At 46.8% G+C, this 21,127-nt stretch overlaps 1 protein-coding gene across 3 annotated transcripts in view; it reads left to right on the top strand.

Annotated features, from left to right (window-relative positions):
- Window positions 1-1,859: 1,859 nt before the first annotated feature.
- SLC35D2 (solute carrier family 35 member D2) overlaps window positions 1,860-21,127 on the top strand; it is a 252,160-nt gene continuing 232,892 nt past the window's right edge. The window contains exon 1 of one of the 3 annotated variants that reach the window (XM_033928305.1): window positions 1,860-1,980. Coding sequence is in view for 2 of the 3 variants with exons in the window: in XM_033928325.1 (XP_033784216.1) it covers window positions 2,459-2,631 (173 nt within the window). In the remaining variant the exon portion in view is untranslated. Of the gene's footprint in view, window positions 1,981-2,048; window positions 2,632-21,127 lie in introns of those variants that run through there. The other 2 variants (XM_033928325.1, XM_033928295.1) reach the window with 2 other exon arrangements.

Raw genomic sequence — 21,127 nt, 5'->3', positions numbered from 1 at the left:
CTACTCTCTTTTCCCCATTTCCCTTCAGCATCTTTTCCCCACTCTCTCTTCCCCATGTCTTTTCAGTGTCCTTCTCCCCACTCTATCTTCCCCATGTACTTTCAGCGTCCTTCTCCCCCCTCTGTCTTCCCCATGTGCTTTCAGCATCCTTCTCCCCACTCTGTCTTCCCCATGTGCTTTCAGCATCCTTCTCCCCCCCTCTGTCTTCCCCATGTGCTTTCAGCGTCCTTCTCCTCCCTCTGTCTTCCCCGTGTGCTTTCAGTGTCGTTCTCCCCCTCTGTCTTCCCCATGTCCTTTCAGCATCCTTCTCCCCCCTCTGTCTTCCCCATGTGCTTTCAGCGTCCTTTTCCCCCTTTGTCTTCCCCATGTACTTTCAGCGTCCTTCTCCCCCCTCTGTCTTCCCCATGCGCTTTCAGCATCCTTCTCCCCCCTCTGTCTTCCCCATGTGCTTTCAGTGTCCTTCTCCCCCTCTGTCTTCCCCATGTCCTTTCAGCATCCTCCCCCCTCTGTCTTCCCCATGTGCTTTCAGCATCCTTCTCCCCCTTCTGTCTTCCCCATGTGCTTTCAGTGTCCTTCTCCCCCTGTCTTCCCCATGTTCTTTCCGCGTCCTTCTCCCCCCTCTGTCTTCCCCATGTGCTTTCAGCGTCCTTCTCCCCCTCTGTCTTCCCCATGTGCTTTCAACGTCCTTCTCCCCCCTCTGTCTTCCCCATGTGCTTTCAGCGTCCTTCTCCCCCTCTGTCTTCCCCATGTGCTTTCAGCGTCCTTCTCCCCCCCTGTCTTCCCCATGTGCTTTCAGCGTCTTTCTCCCCCCTCTGTTTTACCCATTTTCCTTAAGCGTCTTTTCCTCTCCACTCCACCTTTCCTCCCTTTCTCCCTCCTTGCCCCTTACCTTCGTGGCGCTTCCCCCCCCTCCTCCCCCCGACAACAGGCCCGGTCCGACAAACCTCCCTGCTCTGTGGCCGGCGATGTCTAAACTGCCTTCTTAAAGCAGCCGGAGCGTTGTAGTTGCATATGGCTGCCATAAAGGTCATCTCTGATGCAACTTCCGGTTGCGTCAGAGATGACCTTTATGGCAGCCACATGCAGCTTCAACGCTCCAGCTGCTGTAAAAAGGTAATTTAGACTCGCAGCCACAAAGGTAAGGGGCAGGGAGGGAGAAAAGGAGCTGTTTCAAGGCCATTCACAGCTGAATTTTCCGGACCTGAATTTTCCACCCCCCCTAAGGCTGCACCCAGGGCAGACTTCCCCCCCCTTGGTACACCACTGGAAAGGCCTAAGCTGGTTTTAGATACATCTAAAACCAGCTTTGGTTATGGATATTTGGACGATCAGGCTGTTTGATCGTCCAAGTACCCATTTAGGCCACTTTTTAGACTTTTTTTTTTAAAATTATGAGCCCCAAAGTCTGTTGTCAGTGAAACAAACTCCTGTTTTAACAACTTTATTGTTTTGAATATGAAAAAAAGTCCATTGGTTATATATTAGTGAGCTCTGGGGAGTGGGGGTGGGGAAAGATCATGTTATTCATTTGGAATTGTGATCTGTTAAATTGTATTTTATTATTTATGTATTGTTTCTCATCTTGTGTTTTGGGAAAAGGCCAGCCTTTAAATGCTATAAAGAAGCGAAGGCACCATAACTCCCCCAAACTGGTCTTGAACTTCCAGGTGGAAAGTGAGAGTACAAATCACTTTCCTTCAATTCCTTCCACTTTAAACACCCTTTTTTTTTTTTTTGCTCAGCCGCCTTAACAGCCTCAAGCTCTCCGTGCCTCTTTTAAGGGTTGGAAGTTTTTCAGCTCTTTTTCTCTCATCTTTTATTTGTCAGTGTTGAAGACTGTGACACAGATTCAGTCTGTAGAACTCCTCCCACAGCTCGGCTTTCCTTTTGCAGTAGAGAGAGAAAAAGACAGCGCCATGAAAACAAACCGGAGGACGAAACATACTCAAAAAGTGAAATAAAATTAGGCGATGGCTTTTGGTCAGTTGCTATATATTTTTAATTTTAACATTCTTGGTGTAATAAGTGACGCCACACACCTGGTTATTATTTTCCTGTGTTTGCATATGGTAATTTGCAGGTGCTGTTTTGTGTATTTTACACTGCATACTAATATTTGCTTCTCCTCTGCCGCACCTACCTGCCTTTCTTCATGAAGACCACAATAGAAATGTGAGCTGCTTCTATGTTATTGACTGTTGTATGAGAAAAAAGTTCTATAATGTCAATGTCTGACAAACTGTGGATCTCGGGTTTTGTTAAGACTGATTGTTGTGAGGCATTAAGTTGAGTATAGGAACAGTTCACTTCCTGACAGGGAGGAGCACCCTGCCAATAGCTACTCCTGGCACTCCATACTAGGGGGCAGGCTGGCAGGAGGAGAGAACTCTTTCGCCCCACCCCCCCACAGTTTGAGTGCTGGAGGCTGTAGAAGAGCCATGCTGAGAGAAGCAGCAGGATGCCAGGAGCTGGTAGTATTAATCACTCTGATCGGGACATGTTTATTGAGGAGAACCAGGATGTCCAAAAGCCAGTGCATTCCAAGTGTGCCCGGCTGCTGTCCGCTTTCTTCTATGGTATCAGCTCATTCCTCCTCGTTCTGCTTAATAAGAATGTGCTTAGCGTATACAGGTAAGAAGGAACTTCCTGCTCTGTTATTCCCCTTTGGCTAGTGATGGATTTTGTTTTTTGCCTCCTGATCGTGGGGGGTAGAAATATGCAGTCTGTGCTGCTGACAAACAGTCCATGGACATTGACCAGCTTGTCAGGTCGGGCACCTGCGAGCAGAGCTTACATAAATAATTTTTTCTGGAACAGTCTTAAAGTCTGAGCGCAGGCTGGGGCCAGACTTACTCCGGTAGGCTAAAGGACCAAATCCTGGGGTTCAGTCGCCAAACTCAGTCCTTCATTTAATCACTTATCAATGAATCCAGCTGAGACCAAGGTGCAATTGATAACTAGAACTTGTACAGCGCTGCGTGCGTCTGGTAGAGCTATAGAAATAATTAATAATAGTAATAGTAGTAGAACTTTTACTTGAACTTTACTTTAAACTTTTACTTGAACTTTACTTTAAACTTTACTTTAAACTTTACTTTAAATACTTTAAGCAGTGTCAGTGCTTAAAGTATTTAAAGTTTCTTCTAGTATGAATGCTGAAGCTGGTTTTACAAGCTGTTTATGATAAAGTCACTTCAGAAACACTTCTAATATGTTCCCCAATCTCTTCATACAACTCCTAAATACACGCAGTGAGTTACTCCAGAGTCCCACCCTCTCTCCTCAGTCAGGGACCACTGTATCTTTCCCGCCAAGACGAAACACTCCACACAGGCTCTGCAAGAAACAGGGTCTTTTCACTCATGGTTTCCCTTTAGAGATGTGTCTCCACACACTTCTTTCTGTCTTCTCCTGGTGTGACCACTTGGAAAAGTAAAGTCGCTTATATTCCTTTTCAGTGAAACTCACCAGATTTCACTTTCTCTCCCCTCTTTTGTCTGCTCTTCTGGCAAACCCTCTCAGACTTTCCCTCCACAAAGTAGTACCTCAGTACTAGGGCTCTGGCAGGAGCTCAGGATAACCAAAAGCCTTAGTCTTACTCCTTACTCGCCTTATATACTGTTCCCCCCTCCCACTCAGGCAAAGGGACCTCCAATTCCTCCCACAATGTTCTGCTACCCTCAAACACACACTTAAGGGCTGATTCTGTAAGTGGCACTTGCCACGGCAGGTGCCTACAAAACAGATGCTTACTGGGTGTCAATCACGGACAAGCACTGCATTAAAAAAATATATATATAAAAAATTATGTTTTTCTTTTTCTTCTTATCCTTGTATCATGATTATTTGGCATTCCTTTTCTTTTTTTAAATTGATGTACCCGGCACTGATGTTTGACTCGAAGAGCGGTATATAAATACAAATAAACAAGCATAAACAATTGTGGCTTCCAAGGACGCTAGGTGCTGGAAATGTAGCCAGGGTTTTACATGCTTACATTTCCAGTGCCTAGGGTCCTTGCAGAATCGCAGCCAGCGGTGCCTAGTGATGCTGAAGTCTGGCACCACCCTTATACAAGCCCGCTTCTGGGCTTTGGCATCACTGGACGCCATGGACCCAGGTGCTAGTCCTGGAGGCTGCCTAGTGGCACCTAATTTTTTTTAATTTATTTTTTTAATCAGAACTTATTGACTGTCCCTTCAATTAAAAAACTCTATTATTCCAGAAACACAATCTTCTCCGTCACTGCCCCTGCCCTCGGGAATGCCATCCCATCCCATCTTCGCTTTGAAAACTCTCCTGATAAATTCAAAACTAAACTCAAAACCTTCTTGTTTCAAGACGCATAACAAAGCATTCATAGGCAAACTTCTAATTCCATATGATCCCCCCCGAACCCTAAGATCCACTTCACAACATACTCTTGGGGCTTCTTTTACGAAGCCGCGTTAGCGGCTTTATCGCACGCACCTTTTTAGCGCATGCTAACCCCCACGCTAGCCGAAAAACTACTGCCTGCTCAAGAGGATGCAGTAGCGGCTAGCGTGGCCGGCAAATTAGCATGTGCTATTACGCACATTAAAGCGCTAAAACGGCTTCGTAAAAGGAGCCCTTAATGTTCCGTCACTAAAAATAATCGGCATCCATCGGGCTTCTATCTTTTCAGTCACTGCTCCTTCAATCTGGAGCTCTCTTCCTTTATACATCAGAGTAGAACAAAACTTGGATAAATTCAAGAGTAGTTTAAAATGCTTTCTTTTTAAAGTGTCTATTGTTTAGCAGATCTGAGAGAGATATTCTGCGAATCAGTTTCTTATGTACTTTAAGAACAAGTTTGTTTTCATTTGTCTCCTAAATTCCCTATATGTATTGGCAAGCGTAAGTAGTTGTTTCAGATCGTTGCCCCATAATGCTGCTTGATAAGAGAGAAGGTATTGGTGAGAATTTTAAATTTGAATTTCTTATGAGAACCGCTTCTAAGAAGCGACACCCCTTCCCTTGTTGTTTTTTCCCTTCCCCACGTACCTCCCATTATTTTATTTTTTTTTATTTCATGATGTAATTATTAATCTTCCTCACCCAAGTTCTTCTCGTACCTGTTTATGTCAATGTCAATGTCTTTGTCTTAACCTTACCTTACCCCTCTTTTATTTTTAAATTGTATATTATTGTTTATAGCATTGTAAACCAACCATATACATGTCGATGCTCAGTATATCAAATTATAAATAAACTTGGTTTGTTTGATTTTTGCCTAGCTGCACTGTTAATCTGTATTGCTGTTTCTTTTGTGCTGTTTTCGGCTTGGCTGCTGTCTGTTTCTCTTGTGCTTTGTTCAGCCAATAAAAATATATTAAAAATAAATAAATAGACTTGGATACTTGTCAAGCCACTTAAAACCAATTAAAACAGGTGCTGGTAGGTACGATCTAGGTGTGTCCTGGTGCCTTCACTTTCAGTAACTTCTTTCAAATTTCGGCCTTAGTGACTCCTCAAAGAATCCAGTGCCTCCTGCTCTGAAGCAGAGGAATTGTGGGAGGGGGGGAGGAGAATCACACTAAACTTAGTCTAGGTCTTTGATCAGCAGACCATGTTAAAGTTAAAAGGCAAAATGCTCATAGAATAAAAATTAAAAGAAAAAAGACAAGCTAAAACCCCCAGCCTCCAAAGAATTCTATAACAGGGAACTGAATAAAAGAAGCACGCTGTATATTCAAACAAGGGATGGGCTAGTCACACTCAAAAAGGCTAATTCCAGTTTAACAAACAAGTAGCAGGGCTTGCCTATCCACGCCTTCTTCAGCTGCAAATTTTCCTTAACTTAGTCACCCTTATAGCTCTGAAACTCCTGTTTCTTCCACCTTCCCTTATACAGACAGTTCCCAGGTTAAGAACAAGTTATGCTTTTAAAGCTGCTCTTAAGTCGGATTTGTGTGTAACTCAGAACTTGTAGATTTTAAGATTCTTGCTTCTTACTTCTGCTCCCAGCTGACAAAACAGCCAACTGTCCCTACCAGTGTTCCCTCTACGGTACACTGTTCTTAACGTGGCCGTGCATCATTCCTGAATCAGCTACAGGAGAAATACTGAAGGGAATAGACATAGTAGATAAGGACAGGTTGTTCACCCTCTCCAAGGTAAGGAGAACGAGAAGGCATTCTCTAAAATTGAAAGGGGATAGATTCCATACGGACGTCAGGAAGTTCTTCACCCAGAGAGTGGTAGAAAACTGGAACGCTCTGCCAGAGTCTGTCATAGGGGGAAAACACCCTCTAGGGATTCAAGATAAAGTTAGACAAGTTCCTGCAGGTACACAGGTAGGGCTAGTCTCAGTTAGGGTGCTGGTCTTTGACCAGAGGGCTGCCGCGTGAACGGACTGCTGGGCACGATGGACCACTGGTCTGACCCAGCAATGGCAATTCTTATGTTCTTATGTAAGAATCTATGCCACTGGAAATACTGCTCAGTGAAATCAAATGAAGCCACAACCATGGCTTAAATCAGGCATCTGTGACTCGGGAATTACCTGTACTCTGTGTTGCCTATTAATATGTATTAATGTATATTGTGTTGGCACTTTCATTAGCAAACTACAACAGAATGTGTTTTGTTATTTGAATATGTTGCCTATTGTCTTTGGGTATTTTTTTTTTTCTTTTCAAAAAGGTGGTAAATAAATCAATAATCACTGTACATACATACATGGATGGATTAAAGTGACACATTCCCACATTCTGGTTTCCCAGAAGCCTAGCTGTTCCATCCTCACCAATCACCTGATATTTGTGCCAGGAAATTTTGAATTAAAGAAAGGACAGGAAGTCCTCTGATTAAAGAAAGGGGTTGTTGATAAGATTGCCCCTAGAAGCTGCCACCTTACTAGGCTCAATTCTGCCCTGGCATTAAGGACTTACTGAAGTGAATTTGGAACTCATATTGTGTAACCCTAAAAAAAAGGCTGCAAATAATTAACTGTATATCTTCTTTTAATGGCATCCTCATTTCTGCTGCCTAAAGCAAAAATAAAATATGGTTGACTTTGGATTTCCAAAGATGGAAAAGGGGTCCCTTTTCTCACATAAGCATTACCACAGAATTGCAAGGGCTTGTGAGTGCCACCCTTTTGCTAGCCAATCCCAGGCATTTGCATTCTTATCAAAAGATTTTGACTCCATGCCATCAGGAAATTATATCAGATGTAACATATCTCCTACTGCTGGCCCAGGGAGCATGGAAAACATGGTAAGGAAAAAGATTGGGACTGGAACTGTGTTGTATCACTCAGCCCCTGTCATAAATAGCATGGGGAATGAAAGGGAGGGGAAACTGCACTGGAAAGGGGGAAGGGAGCAGATAAAAAGAGTATTTAATTGGGCGGGGAGTTACTGTTTTAAAAAAAAAACAGGTAATGCACCTACTTATTAAAAGATCTGGAAATGAGAAACCTTTTTCAACTAAAATTTCCAGTGTTTAAAATAACCATAACCATCTCCAGGAGGAAGATGGGGCAAGAAGGGTGTTTGGCAGTAGGAAATACGAAAGATAGTGTGATCATAAAGAAAGAAGAAGACATAGGGCTAGATTCACTAAGCCAGGGGTCCCCAAAATCCCTCCTTGAGGGCAGAATTCAGTCGGGTTTTCAGGATTTCCCCAATAAATATGCATTGAAAGCAGTGCATGCACATAGATCTCATGCATATTCATTGGGGAAATCCTGAAAACCCGACTGGATTTGGCCCTCTAGGAGGGACTTTGGGGACCCCTGCACTAAGCAAACCGATTGTGTACTGATCGGTTTGCGACCCAGTTTCCCTCTGACCTGATTCACTAACCTGTGCCCCGATCATCCTCCGATCCGCACATGCAAATGAGGGGGAATGGCATTCAAATGATGGCAGGCAGCGATTCACAAACAAAAACCCTGCAACACTGACTGGGCTGACCGATCACAAACAAGCAACTGCTGAGGAACAGTCGCTCAGGTCCTTTCTGACTGCCCTACCCTGCAATTTTGCTCACAGCGATTTTCTCTGTGCAACGCTGCTCCCAGCGATTTTCACTGTGCAACGCTGCTCCCAGCGATTTTCTCTGTGCAATTTTGCTCCCAGCGATTTTTTCTGTGCAACGCTGCACCCTGCGATTTTCTCCGTGCAATTTTACTCCCAGCGATTTTCTCTGTACAAATTTGCTCCCAGCGATTTTCTCTGTGCAACGCTGCTCCCAGCGATTTTCTCTGTGCAATGCTGATCCCAGCGATTTTCTCTATGCAACGCTGCTCCCAGCGATTTTCTCTGTGCAATTTTGCTCCCAGCGATTTTCTCTGTGCAATTTTGCTCCCAGCGATTTTCTCTGTGCAATGCTGCTCCCAGCGTTTTCTCTGTGCAATGCTGCTCCCAGCGGTTTTCTCTGTGCAATTTTGCTCCCAGCGATTTTCTCTGTGCAACGCTGCTCCCAGCGATTTTCTCTGTGCAACGCTGCTCCCAGCGATTTTCTCTGTGCAATTTTGCTCCCAGCGATTTTCTCTGTGCAACGATGCTCCCAGCGATTTTCTCTGTGCAATTTTGCTCCCAGCGATTTTCTCTGTGCAATGCTGCTCCCAGCGATTTTCTCTGTGCAACGCTGCTCCTAGCGATTTTCTCTGTGTAATTTTGCTCCCAGCGATTTTCTCTGTACAATTTTGCTCCCAGCGATTTTCTCTGTGCAACGCTGCTCCCAGCGATTTTCTCTGTGTAACGCTGCTCCCAGCGATTTTCTCTGTGTAACGCTGCTCCCAGCGATTTTCTCTGTGCAATTTTGCTCCCAGCGATTTTCTCTGTGCAACGCTGCTCCCAGCGATTTTCTCTGTGCAATTTTGCACCCAGCGATTTTCTCTGTATAATTTTGCTCCCAGCGATTTTCTCTGTGCAACGCTGCTCCCAGCGAATTTCTCTGTACAACGCTGCTCCTAGCGATTTTCTCTGTGTAATTTTGCTCCCAGCGATTTTCTCTGTACAATTTTGCTCCCAGCGATTTTCTCTGTGCAACGCTGCTCCCAGCGATTTTCTCTGTGTAACGCTGCTCCCAGCGATTTTCTCTGTGTAACGCTGCTCCCAGCGATTTTCTCTGTGCAATTTTGCTCCCAGCGATTTTCTCTGTGCAACGCTGCTCCCACCGATTTTCTCTGTGCAATTTTGCACCCAGCGATTTTCTCTGTATAATTTTGCTCCCAGCGATTTTCTCTGTGCAACGCTGCTCCCAGCGAATTTCTCTGTACAACGCGGCTCCCAGCGATTTTCTCTGTGCAACGCTGCTCCCAGCGATTTTCTCTGTGCAATTTTGCTCCCAGCGATTTTCTCTGTACAACGCTGCTCCCAGCGATTTTCTCTGTGCAACGCTGCTCCCAGCGATTTTCTCTGTACAACGCTGCTCCCAGCGATTTTCTCTGTGCATCGCTGCTCCCAGCGATTTTCTCTGTGCAATTTTGCTCCCAGCGATTTTCTCTGTGCAATTTTGCTCCCAGCGATTTTCTCTGTGCAACGCTGCTCCGAGCGATTTTCTCTATGCAACGCTGCTCCCAGCGATTTTCTCTGTGCAACGCTGCTCACAGCAATTTTCTCTGTACAACGCTGCTCCCAGCGATTTTCTCTGTACAACGCTGCTCCCAGCGATTTTCTCTGTACAACGCTGCTCCCAGCGATTTTCTCTGTACAACGCTGCTCCCAGCGATTTTCTCTGTACAACGCTGCTCCAGCGATTTTCTCTGTGCAACGCTGCTCCCAGCGGTTTTCTCTGTGCAACGCTGCTCACAGCGATTTTCTCTGTACAACGCTGCTCCCAGCGATTTTCTCTGTGCAATGCTGCTCCCAGCGATTTTCTCTGTATAATTTTGCTCCCAGCGATTTTCTCTGTGCAACGCTGCTCCCAGCGATTTTCTCTGTGCAACGCTGCTCACAGCGATTTTCTCTGTGCAACGCTGCTCACAGCGATTTTCTCTGTGCAACGCTGCTCCCAGCGATTTTCTCTGTACAACGCTGCTCCCAGCGATTTTCTCTGTGCAACGCTGCTCCCAGCGATTTTCTCTGTGCAATTTTGCTCCCAGCGATTTTCTCTGTGCAATTTTGCTCCCAGCGATTTTCTCTGTGCAACGCTGCTCCCAGCGATTTTCTCTATGCAATTTTGCTGCCAGCGATTTTCTCTGTACAATTTTGCTGCCAGCGATTTTCTCTGTGTAACGCTGCTCCCAGCGATTTTCTCTGTGCAACGCTACTCCCAGCGATTTTCTCTGTGTAACGCTGCTCCCAGCGATTTTCTCTGTGCAATTTTGCTCCCAGCGATTTTCTCTGTGCAATTTTGCTCCCAGCGATTTTCTCTGTGCAACGCTGCTCCCAGCGATTTTCTCTGTGCAACGCTACTCCCAGCGATTTTCTCTGTGTAACGCTGCTCCCAGCAATTTTCTCTGTGCAATTTTGCTCCCAGCGATTTTCTCTGTGCAATTTTGCTCCCAGCGATTTTCTCTGTGTAACGCTGCTCCCAGCGATTTTCTCTGTGCAATTTTGCTCCCAGCGATTTTCTCTGTGTAACGCTGCTCCCAGCGATTTTCTCTGTGCAACGCTGCTCCCAGCGATTTTCTCTGTGCAATTTTGCTCCCAGCGATTTTCTCTGTGCAATTTTGCTCCCAGCGATTTTCTCTGTGCAATTTTGCTCCCAGCGATTTTCTCTGTACAATTTTGCTCCCAGCGGTTTTCTCTGTGCAACGCTGCTCCCAGCGATTTTCTCTGTGCAATTTTGCTCCCAGCGATTTTCTCTGTGCAATGCTGCTCCCAGCGATTTTCTCTGTGCAACGCTGCTCCCAGCGATTTTCTCTGTGCAATTTTGCTCCCAGCGATTTTCTCTGTATAATTTTGCTCCCAGCGATTTTCTCTGTGCAACGCTGCTCCCAGCGATTTTCTCTGTGCAACGCTGCTCCCAGCGATTTTCTCTGTACAACGCTGCTCCCAGCGATTTTCTCTGTGCAACGCTGCTCACAGCGATTTTCTCTGTGCAACGCTGCTCCCAGCGATTTTCTCTGTACAACGCTGCTCCCAGCGATTTTCTCTGTGCAACGCTACTCCCAGCGATTTTCTCTGTGCAATTTTGCTCCCAGCGATTTTCTCTGTGCAATTTTGCTCCCAGCGATTTTCTCTGTGCAATTTTGCTCCCAGCGATTTTCTCTGTGCAACGCTGCTCCCAGCGATTTTCTCTATGCAATTTTGCTGCCAGCGATTTTCTCTGTACAATTTTGCTGCCAGCGATTTTCTCTGTGTAACGCTGCTCCCAGCAATTTTCTCTGTGCAATTTTGCTCCCAGCGATTTTCTCTGTGCAATTTTGCTCCCAGCGATTTTCTCTGTGTAACGCTGCTCCCAGCGATTTTCTCTGTGCAATTTTGCTCCCAGCGATTTTCTCTGTGTAACGCTGCTCCCAGCGATTTTCTCTGTGCAATTTTGCTCCCAGCGATTTTCTCTGTGTAACGCTGCTCCCAGCGATTTTCTCTGTGCAACGCTGCTCCCAGCGATTTTCTCTGTGCAATTTTGCTCCCAGCGATTTTCTCTGTGCAATTTTGCTCCCAGCGATTTTCTCTGTGCAATTTTGCTCCCAGCGATTTTCTCTGTATAATTTTGCTCCCAGCGGTTTTCTCTGTGCAACGCTGCTCCCAGCGATTTTCTCTGTGCAATTTTGCTCCCAGCGATTTTCTCTGTGCAATGCTGCTCCCAGCGATTTTCTCTGTGCAACGCTGCTCCCAGCGATTTTCTCTGTACAATTTTGCTCCCAGCGATTTTCTCTGAGCAATGCTGCTCCCAGCGATTTTCTCTGTGCAACGCTGCTCCCAGCGATTTTCTCTGTGCAATTTTGCTCCCAGCGATTTTCTCTGTGCAATTTTGCTCCCAGCGATTTTCTCTGAGCAATTTTGCTCCCAGCGATTTTCTCTGTGCAATTTTGCTCCCAGCGATTTTCTATGTACAATTTTGCTCCCAGTGATTTTCTCTGTGCAACGCTGCTCCCAGCGATTTTCTCTGTGCAACGCTGCTCCCAGCGATTTTCTCTGTGCAACGCTGCTCCCAGGGATTTTCTCTGAGCAACGCTGCTCCCAGCGATTTTCTCTGTGCAACGCTGCTCCCAGCGATTTTCTCTGTGCAATTTTGCTCCCAGCGATTTTCTTTGTGCAATTTTGCTCCCAGCGATTTTCTCTGTACAATTTTGCTCCCAGCGATTTTCTCTGTGCAACGCTGCTCCCAGCGATTTTCTCTGTACAACGCTGCTCCCAGCGATTTTCTCTGTGCAACGCTGCTCCCAGCGATTTTCTCTGTGCAATTTTGCTCCCAGCGATTTTCTCTGTGCAACGCTGCTCCCAGCGATTATCTCTGTGCAATTCTGCTCCCAGCGATTTTTTCTGTGCAATTTTGCTCCCAGCGATTTTCCCTGAGCAACGCTGCTCCCAGCGATTTTCTCTGTGCAACGCTGCTCCCAGCGATTTTCTCTGTGCAATGCTGCTCCCAGCGATTATCTCTGTGCAATTTTGGTCCCAGCAATTTTCTCTGTGCAACGCTGCTCCCAGCGATTTTCTCTGTGCAACGCTGCTCCCAGCGATTTTCTCTGTGCAACGCTGCTCACAGCGATTTTCTCTGTGCAACGCTGCTCACAGCGATTTTCTCTGTACAACGCTGCTCCCAGCGATTTTCTCTGTGCAACGCTGCTCCCAGCGATTTTCTCTGTGCAATTTTGCTCCCAGCGATTTTCTCTGTGCAACGCTGCTCCCAGCGATTTTCTCTGTGCAATTTTGCTCCCAGCGATTTTCTCTGTGCAATTTTGCTCCCAGCGATTTTCTCTGTACAATTTTGCTCCCAGCGATTTTCTCTGTACAATTTTGCTCCCAGCGATTTTCTCTGTGCAACGCTGCTCCCAGCGATTTTCTCTGTGCAATTTTGCTCCCATCGATTTTCTCTGTGCAATTTTGCTCCCAGCGATTTTCTCTGTACAATTTTGCTCCCAGCGATTTTCTCTGTGCAACGCTGCTCCCAGCGATTTTTTCTGTGCAATTTTGCTCCTAGCGATTTTCTCTGTGCAATTTTGCTCCCAGCGATTTTCTCTGTGCAATTTTGCTCCCAGCGATTTTCTCTGTACAATTTTGCTCCCAGCGATTTTCTCTGTGCAACGCTGCTCCCAGCGATTTTCTCTGTGCAACGCTGCTCCCAGCGATTTTCTCTGTGCAATTTTGCTCCCAGCGATTTTCTCTGTGCAATTTTGCTCCCAGCGATTTTCTCTGTGCAACGCTGCTCCCAGCGATTTTCTCTGTACAATTTTGCTCCCAGCGATTTTCTCTGTGCAACGCTGCTCCCAGCGATTTTCTCTGTGCAATTTTGCTCCCAGCGATTTTCTCTGTGCAATTTTGCTCCCAGCGATTTTCTCATTGCAATTTTGCTCCCAGCGATTTTCTCTGTACAATTTTGCTCCCAGCGATTTTCTCTGTGCAACGCTGCTCCCAGCGATTTTCTCTGTGCAATTTTGCTCCCATCGATTTTCTCTGTGCAATTTTGCTCCCAGCGATTTTCTCTGTGCAATTTTGCTCCCAGTGATTTTCTCTGTACAATTTTGCTCCCAGCGATTTTCTCTGTGCAATTTTGCTCCCTGCGATTTTCTCTGTGCAACGCTGCTCCCAGCGATTTTCTCTGTGCAATTTTGCTCCCAGCAATTTTCTCTGTGCAATTTTGCTCCCTGCGATTTTCTCTGTGCAACGCTGCTCCAAGCGATTTTCTCTGTACAATGCTGCTCCCAGCGATTTTCTCTGTGGATCACTGCTCCCAGCGATTTTCTCTGTGCAACGCTGCTCCCAGCGATTTTCTCTGTGGAATGCTGCTCCCAGCGATTTTCTCTGTACAACGCTGCTCCCAACGATTTTTTTTGTGCAATTTTGCTCCCAGCGATTTTCTCTGTACAATTTTGCTCCCAGCGATTTTCTCTGTGCAACTCTGCTCTCAGCGATTTTCTCTGAGCAATTTTGCTCCCAGCGATTTTCTATGTACAATTTTGCTCCCAGTGATTTTCTCTGTGCAACGCTGCTCCCAGCGATTTTCTCTGTGCAACGCTGCTCCCAGCGATTTTCTCTGTACAATTTTGCTCCCAGCGATTTTCTCTGTGCAATGCTGCTCCCAGCGATTTTCTCTGTGCAACGCTGCTCCCAGCGATTTTCTCTGTGCAATTTTGCTCCCAGCGATTTTCTCTGTGCAACTCTGCTGCCAGCGATTTTCTCTGAGCAATTTTGCTCCCAGCGATTTTCTCTGTGCAATTTTGCTCCCAGCGATTTTCTATGTACAATTTTGCTCCCAGTGATTTTCTCTGTGCAACGCTGCTCCCAGCGATTTTCTCTGTGCAACGCTGCTCCCAGCGATTTTCTCTGTGCAACGCTACTCCCAGCGATTTTCTCTGTGTAACGCTGCTCCCAGCAATTTTCTCTGTGCAATTTTGCTCCCAGCGATTTTCTCTGTGCAATTTTGCTCCCAGCGATTTTCTCTGTGTAACGCTGCTCCCAGCGATTTTCTCTGTGCAATTTTGCTCCCAGCGATTTTCTCTGTGTAACGCTGCTCCCAGCGATTTTCTCTGTGCAACGCTGCTCCCAGCGATTTTCTCTGTGCAATTTTGCTCCCAGCGATTTTCTCTGTGCAATTTTGCTCCCAGCGATTTTCTCTGTGCAATTTTGCTCCCAGCGATTTTCTCTGTATAATTTTGCTCCCAGCGGTTTTCTCTGTGCAACGCTGCTCCCAGCGATTTTCTCTGTGCAATTTTGCTCCCAGCGATTTTCTCTGTGCAATGCTGCTCCCAGCGATTTTCTCTGTGCAACGCTGCTCCCAGCGATTTTCTCTGTACAATTTTGCTCCCAGCGATTTTCTCTGTGCAATGCTGCTCCCAGCGATTTTCTCTGTGCAACGCTGCTCCCAGCGATTTTCTCTGTGCAATTTTGCTCCCAGCGATTTTCTCTGTGCAACTCTGCTGCCAGCGATTTTCTCTGAGCAATTTTGCTCCCAGCGATTTTCTCTGTGCAATTTTGCTCCCAGCGATTTTCTATGTACAATTTTGCTCCCAGTGATTTTCTCTGTGCAACGCTGCTCCCAGCGATTTTCTCTGTGCAACGCTGCTCCCAGCGATTTTCTCTGTGCAACGCTGCTCCCAGGGATTTTCTCTGAGCAACGCTGCTCCCAGCGATTTTCTCTGTGCAACGCTGCTCCCAGCGATTTTCTCTGTGCAATTTTGCTCCCAGCGATTTTCTTTGTGCAATTTTGCTCCCAGCGATTTTCTCTGTACAATTTTGCTCCCAGCGATTTTCTCTGTGCAACGCTGCTCCCAGCGATTTTCTCTGTACAACGCTGCTCCCAGCGATTTTCTCTGTGCAACGCTGCTCCCAGCGATTTTCTCTGTGCAATTTTGCTCCCAGCGATTTTCTCTGTGCAACGCTGCTCCCAGCGATTATCTCTGTGCAATTCTGCTCCCAGCGATTTTTTCTGTGCAATTTTGCTCCCAGCGATTTTCCCTGAGCAACGCTGCTCCCAGCGATTTTCTATGTGCAACGCTGCTCCCAGCGATTTTCTCTGTGCAATGCTGCTCCCAGCGATTATCTCTGTGCAATTTTGGTCCCAGCAATTTTCTCTGTGCAACGCTGCTCCCAGCGATTTTCTCTGTGCAACGCTGCTCCCAGCGATTTTCTCTGTGCAACGCTGCTCACAGCGATTTTCTCTGTGCAACGCTGCTCACAGCGATTTTCTCTGTACAACGCTGCTCCCAGCGATTTTCTCTGTGCAACGCTGCTCCCAGCGATTTTCTCTGTGCAATTTTGCTCCCAGCGATTTTCTCTGTGCAACGCTGCTCCCAGCGATTTTCTCTGTGCAATTTTGCTCCCAGCGATTTTCTCTGTGCAATTTTGCTCCCAGCGATTTTCTCTGTACAATTTTGCTCCCAGCGATTTTCTCTGTACAATTTTGCTCCCAGCGATTTTCTCTGTGCAACGCTGCTCCCAGCGATTTTCTCTGTGCAATTTTGCTCCCATCGATTTTCTCTGTGCAATTTTGCTCCCAGCGATTTTCTCTGTACAATTTTGCTCCCAGCGATTTTCTCTGTGCAACGCTGCTCCCAGCGATTTTTTCTGTGCAATTTTGCTCCTAGCGATTTTCTCTGTGCAATTTTGCTCCCAGCGATTTTCTCTGTGCAATTTTGCTCCCAGCGATTTTCTCTGTACAATTTTGCTCCCAGCGATTTTCTCTGTGCAACGCTGCTCCCAGCGATTTTCTCTGTGCAACGCTGCTCCCAGCGATTTTCTCTGTGCAATTTTGCTCCCAGCGATTTTCTCTGTGCAATTTTGCTCCCAGCGATTTTCTCTGTGCAACGCTGCTCCCAGCGATTTTCTCTGTGCAATTTTGCTCCCAGCGATTTTCTCTGTGCAACGCTGCTCCCAGCGATTTTCTCTGTGCAATTTTGCTCCCAGCGATTTTCTCTGTGCAATTTTGCTCCCAGCGATTTTCTCATTGCAATTTTGCTCCCAGCGATTTTCTCTGTACAATTTTGCTCCCAGCGATTTTCTCTGTGCAACGCTGCTCCCAGCGATTTTCTCTGTGCAATTTTGCTCCCATCGATTTTCTCTGTGCAATTTTGCTCCCAGCGATTTTCTCTGTGCAATTTTGCTCCCAGTGATTTTCTCTGTACAATTTTGCTCCCAGCGATTTTCTCTGTGCAATTTTGCTCCCTGCGATTTTCTCTGTGCAACGCTGCTCCCAGCGATTTTCTCTGTGCAATTTTGCTCCCAGCAATTTTCTCTGTGCAATTTTGCTCCCTGCGATTTTCTCTGTGCAACGCTGCTCCAAGCGATTTTCTCTGTACAATGCTGCTCCCAGCGATTTTCTCTGTGGATCACTGCTCCCAGCGATTTTCTCTGTGCAACGCTGCTCCCAGCGATTTTCTCTGTGGAATGCTGCTCCCAGCGATTTTCTCTGTACAACGCTGCTCCCAACGATTTTTTTTGTGCAATTTTGCTCCCAGCGATTTTCTCTGTACAATTTTGCTCCCAGCGATTTTCTCTGTGCAACTCTGCTCTCAGCGATTTTCTCTGAGCAATTTTGCTCCCAGCGATTTTCTATGTACAATTTTGCTCCCAGTGATTTTCTCTGTGCAACGCTGCTCCCAGCGATTTTCTCTGTGCAACGCTGCTCCCAGCGATTTTCTCTGTGCAATTTTGCTCCCAGCGATTTTCTCTGAGCAATGCTGCTCCCAGCGATTTTCTCTGTGCAACGCTGCTCCCAGCGATTTTCTCTGTGCAATTTTGCTCCCAGCGATTTTCTCTGTGCAACTCTGCTGCCAGCGATTTTCTCTGAGCAATTTTGCTCCCAGCGATTTTCTCTGTGCAATTTTGCTCCCAGCGATTTTCTCTGTACAATTTTGCTCCCAGTGATTTTCTCTGTGCAACGCTGCTCCCAGCGATTTTCTCTGTGCAACGCTGCTCCCAGCGATTTTCTCTGTGCAACGCTGCTCCCAGGGATTTTCTCTGAGCAACGCTGCTCCCAGCGATTTTCTCTGTGCAACGCTGCTCCCAGCGATTTTCTCTGTGCAATTTTGCTCCCAGCGATTTTCTTTGTGCAATTTTGCTCCCAGCGATTTTCTGTGTACAATTTTGCTCCCAGCGATTTTCTCTGTGCAACGCTGCTCCCAGCGATTTTCTCTGTACAACGCTGCTCCCAGCGATTTTCTCTGTGCAACGCTGCTCCCAGCGATTTTCTCTGTGCAATTTTGCTCCCAGCGATTTTCTCTGTGCAACGCTGCTCCCAGCGATTATCTCTGTGCAATTCTGCTCCCAGCGATTTTTTCTGTGCAATTTTGCTCCCAGCGATTTTCCCTGAGCAACGCTGCTCCCAGCGATTTTCTATGTGCAACGCTGCTCCCAGCGATTTTCTCTGTGCAATGCTGCTCCCAGCGATTATCTCTGTGCAATTTTGGTCCCAGCAATTTTCTCTGTGCAACGCTGCTCCCAGCGATTTTCTCTGTACAATGCTGCTCCCAGCGATTTTCTCTGTGGATCACTGCTCCCAGCGATTTTCTCTGTGCAACGCTGCTCCCGGCGATTTTCTCTGTGGAATGCTGCTCCCGGCGATTTTCTCTGTGGAATGCTGCTCCCAGCGATTTTCTCTGTACAACGCTGCTCCCAACGATTTTCTTTGTGCAATTTTGCTCCCAGCGATTTTCTCTGTACAATTTTGCTCCCAGCGATTTTCTCTGTGCAACTCTGCTCCCAGCGATTTTCTCTGAGCAATTTTGCTCCCAGCGATTTTCTCTGTGCAATTTTGCTCCCAGCGATTTTCTCTGTGCAACGCTGCTCCCAGCGATTTTCTCTGTGCAATTTTGCTCCCAGCGATTTTCTCTGTATAATTTTGCTCCCAGCGATTTTCTCTGTGCAACGCTGCTCCCAGCGATTTTCTCTGTGCAACGCTGCTCCCAGCGATTTTCTCTGAGCAACGCTGCTCCCAGCGATTTTCTCTGTGCAACGCTGCTCCCAGCGATTTTCTCTGTGCAATTTTGCTCCCAGCGATTTTCTCTGTACAACGCTGCTCCCAGCGATTTTCTCTGTGCAATTTTGCTCCCAGCGATTTTCTCTGTGCAATTTTGCTCCCAGCGATTTTCTCTGTGCAACGCTGCTCCCAGCGATTTTCTCTATGCAATTTTGCTGCCAGCGATTTTCTCTGTACAATTTTGCTGCCAGCGATTTTCTCTGTGTAACGCTGCTCCCAGCGATTTTCTCTGTGCAACGCTACTCCCAGCGATTTTCTCTGTGTAACGCTGCTCCCAGCGATTTTCTCTGTGCAATTTTGCTCCCAGCGATTTTCTCTGTGCAATTTTGCTCCCAGCGATTTTCTCTGTGCAACGCTGCTCCCAGCGATTTTCTCTGTATAATTTTGCTCCCAGCGATTTTCTCTGTGCAACGCTGCTCCCAGCGATTTTCTCTGTGCAACGCTGCTCCCAGCGATTTTCTCTGTGCAACGCTGCTCCCAGCGATTTTCTCTGTGCAACGCTGCTCCCAGCGATTTTCTCTGTGCAACGCTGCTCCCAGCGATTTTCTCTGTGCAACGCTGCTCCCAGCGATTTTCTCTGTGCAACGCTGCTTCCAGCGATTTTCTCTGTGCAACGCTGCTCCCAGCGATTTTCTCTGTGCAATTTTGCTCCCAGCGATTTTCTCTGTGCAATTTTGCTCCCAGCGATTTTCTCTGTGCAACGCTGCTCCCAGCGATTTTCTCTGTGCAATTTTGCTCCCAGCGATTTTCTCTGTGCAACGCTGCTCCCAGCGATTTTCTCTGTGCAATTTTGCTCCCAGCGATTTTCTCTGTATAATTTTGCTCCCAGCGATTTTCTCTGTGCAACGCTGCTCCCAGCGATTTTCTCTGTGCAACGCTGCTCCCAGCGATTTTCTCTGTACAACGCTGCTCCCAGCGATTTTCTCTGTGCAACGCTGCTCCCAGCGATTTTCTCTGTGCAACGCTGCTTCCAGCGATTTTCTCTGTACAACGCTGCTCCCAGCGATTTTCTCTGTGCAACGCTGCTCCCAGCGATTTTCTCTGTGCAACGCTGCTCCCAGCGATTTTCTCTGTGCAATTTTGCTCCCAGCGATTTTCTCTGTGCAATTTTGCTCCCAGCGATTTTCTCTGTGCAATTTTGCTCCCAGCGATTTTCTCTGTGCAACGCTGCTCCCAGCGATTTTCTCTGTGCAATTTTGCTCCCAGCGATTTTCTCTGTGCAATTTTGCTCCCAGCGATTTTCTCTGTACAATTTTGCTCCCAGCGATTTTCTCTGTACAATTTTGCTCCCAGCTATTTTCTCTGTGCAACGCTGCTCCCAGCGATTTTCTCTGTGCAATTTTGCTCCCAGCGATTTTCTCTGTGCAATTTTGCTCCCAGCGATTTTCTCTGTACAACGCTGCTCCCAGCGATTTTCTCTGTACAATTTTGCTCCCAGCGATTTTCTCTGTGCAACGCTGCTCCCAGCGATTTTCTCTGTGCAATTTTGCTCCCAGCGATTTTCTCTGTGCAATTTTGCTCCCAGCGATTTTCTCTGTACAATTTTGCTCCCAGCGATTTTCTCTGTGCAACGCTGCTCCCAGCGATTTTCTCTGTGCAATTTTGCTCCCAGCGATTTTCTCTGTGCAATTTTGCTCCCAGCGATTTTCTCTGTACAATTTTGCTCCCAGCGATTTTCTCTGTACAACGCTGCTCCCAGCGATTTTCTCTGTACAATTTTGCTCCCAGCGATTTTCTCTGTGCAACGCTGCTCCCAGCGATTTTCTCTGTGCAATTTTGCTCCCAGCGATTTTCTCTGTGCAATTTTGCTCCCAGCGATTTTCTCTGTGCAACGCTGCTCCCAGCGATTTTCTCTGTGCAACGCTGCTCCCAGCGATTTTCTCTATGCAACGCTGCTCCCAGCGATTTTCTCTGTGCAATTTTGCTCCCAGCGATTTTCTCTGTGCAATTTTGCTCCCAGCGATTTTCTCATTGCAATTTTGCTCCCAGCGATTTTCTCTGTGCAATTTTGCTCCCAGCGATTTTCTCTGTGCAACGCTGCTCCCAGCGATTTTCTCTGTGCAATTTTGCTCCCAGCGATTTTCTCTGTACAATTTTGCTCCCAGCGATTTTCTCTGTGCAACGCTGCTCCCAGCGATTTTCTCTGTGCAATTTTGCTCCCATCGATTTTCTCTGTGCAATTTTGCTCCCATCGATTTTCTCTGTGCAATTTTGCTCCCAGTGATTTTCTCTGTGCAACGCTGCTCCCAGCGATTTTCTCTGTGCAATTTTGCTCCCAGCGATTTTCTCTGTGCAATTTTGCTCCCTGCGATTTTCTCTGTGCAACGCTGCTCCCAGCGATTTTCTATGTACAACGCTGCTCCCAGCGATTTTCTCTGTGGAATGCTGCTCCCAGCGATTTTCTCTGTACAACGCTGCTCCCAACGATTTTCTTTGTGCAATTTTGCTCCCAGCGATTTTCTCTGTACAATTTTGCTCCCAGCGATTTTCTCTGTGCAACTCTGCTCCCAGCGATTTTCTCTGAGCAATTTTGCTCCCAGCGATTTTCTATGTACAATTTTGCTCCCAG

This window comes from Geotrypetes seraphini, chromosome 1, assembly GCF_902459505.1.
Source record: "Geotrypetes seraphini chromosome 1, aGeoSer1.1, whole genome shotgun sequence".
Lineage (NCBI taxonomy): Eukaryota > Metazoa > Chordata > Amphibia > Gymnophiona > Dermophiidae > Geotrypetes > Geotrypetes seraphini.
This window is presented reverse-complemented; position numbering and strand designations above follow the sequence as displayed.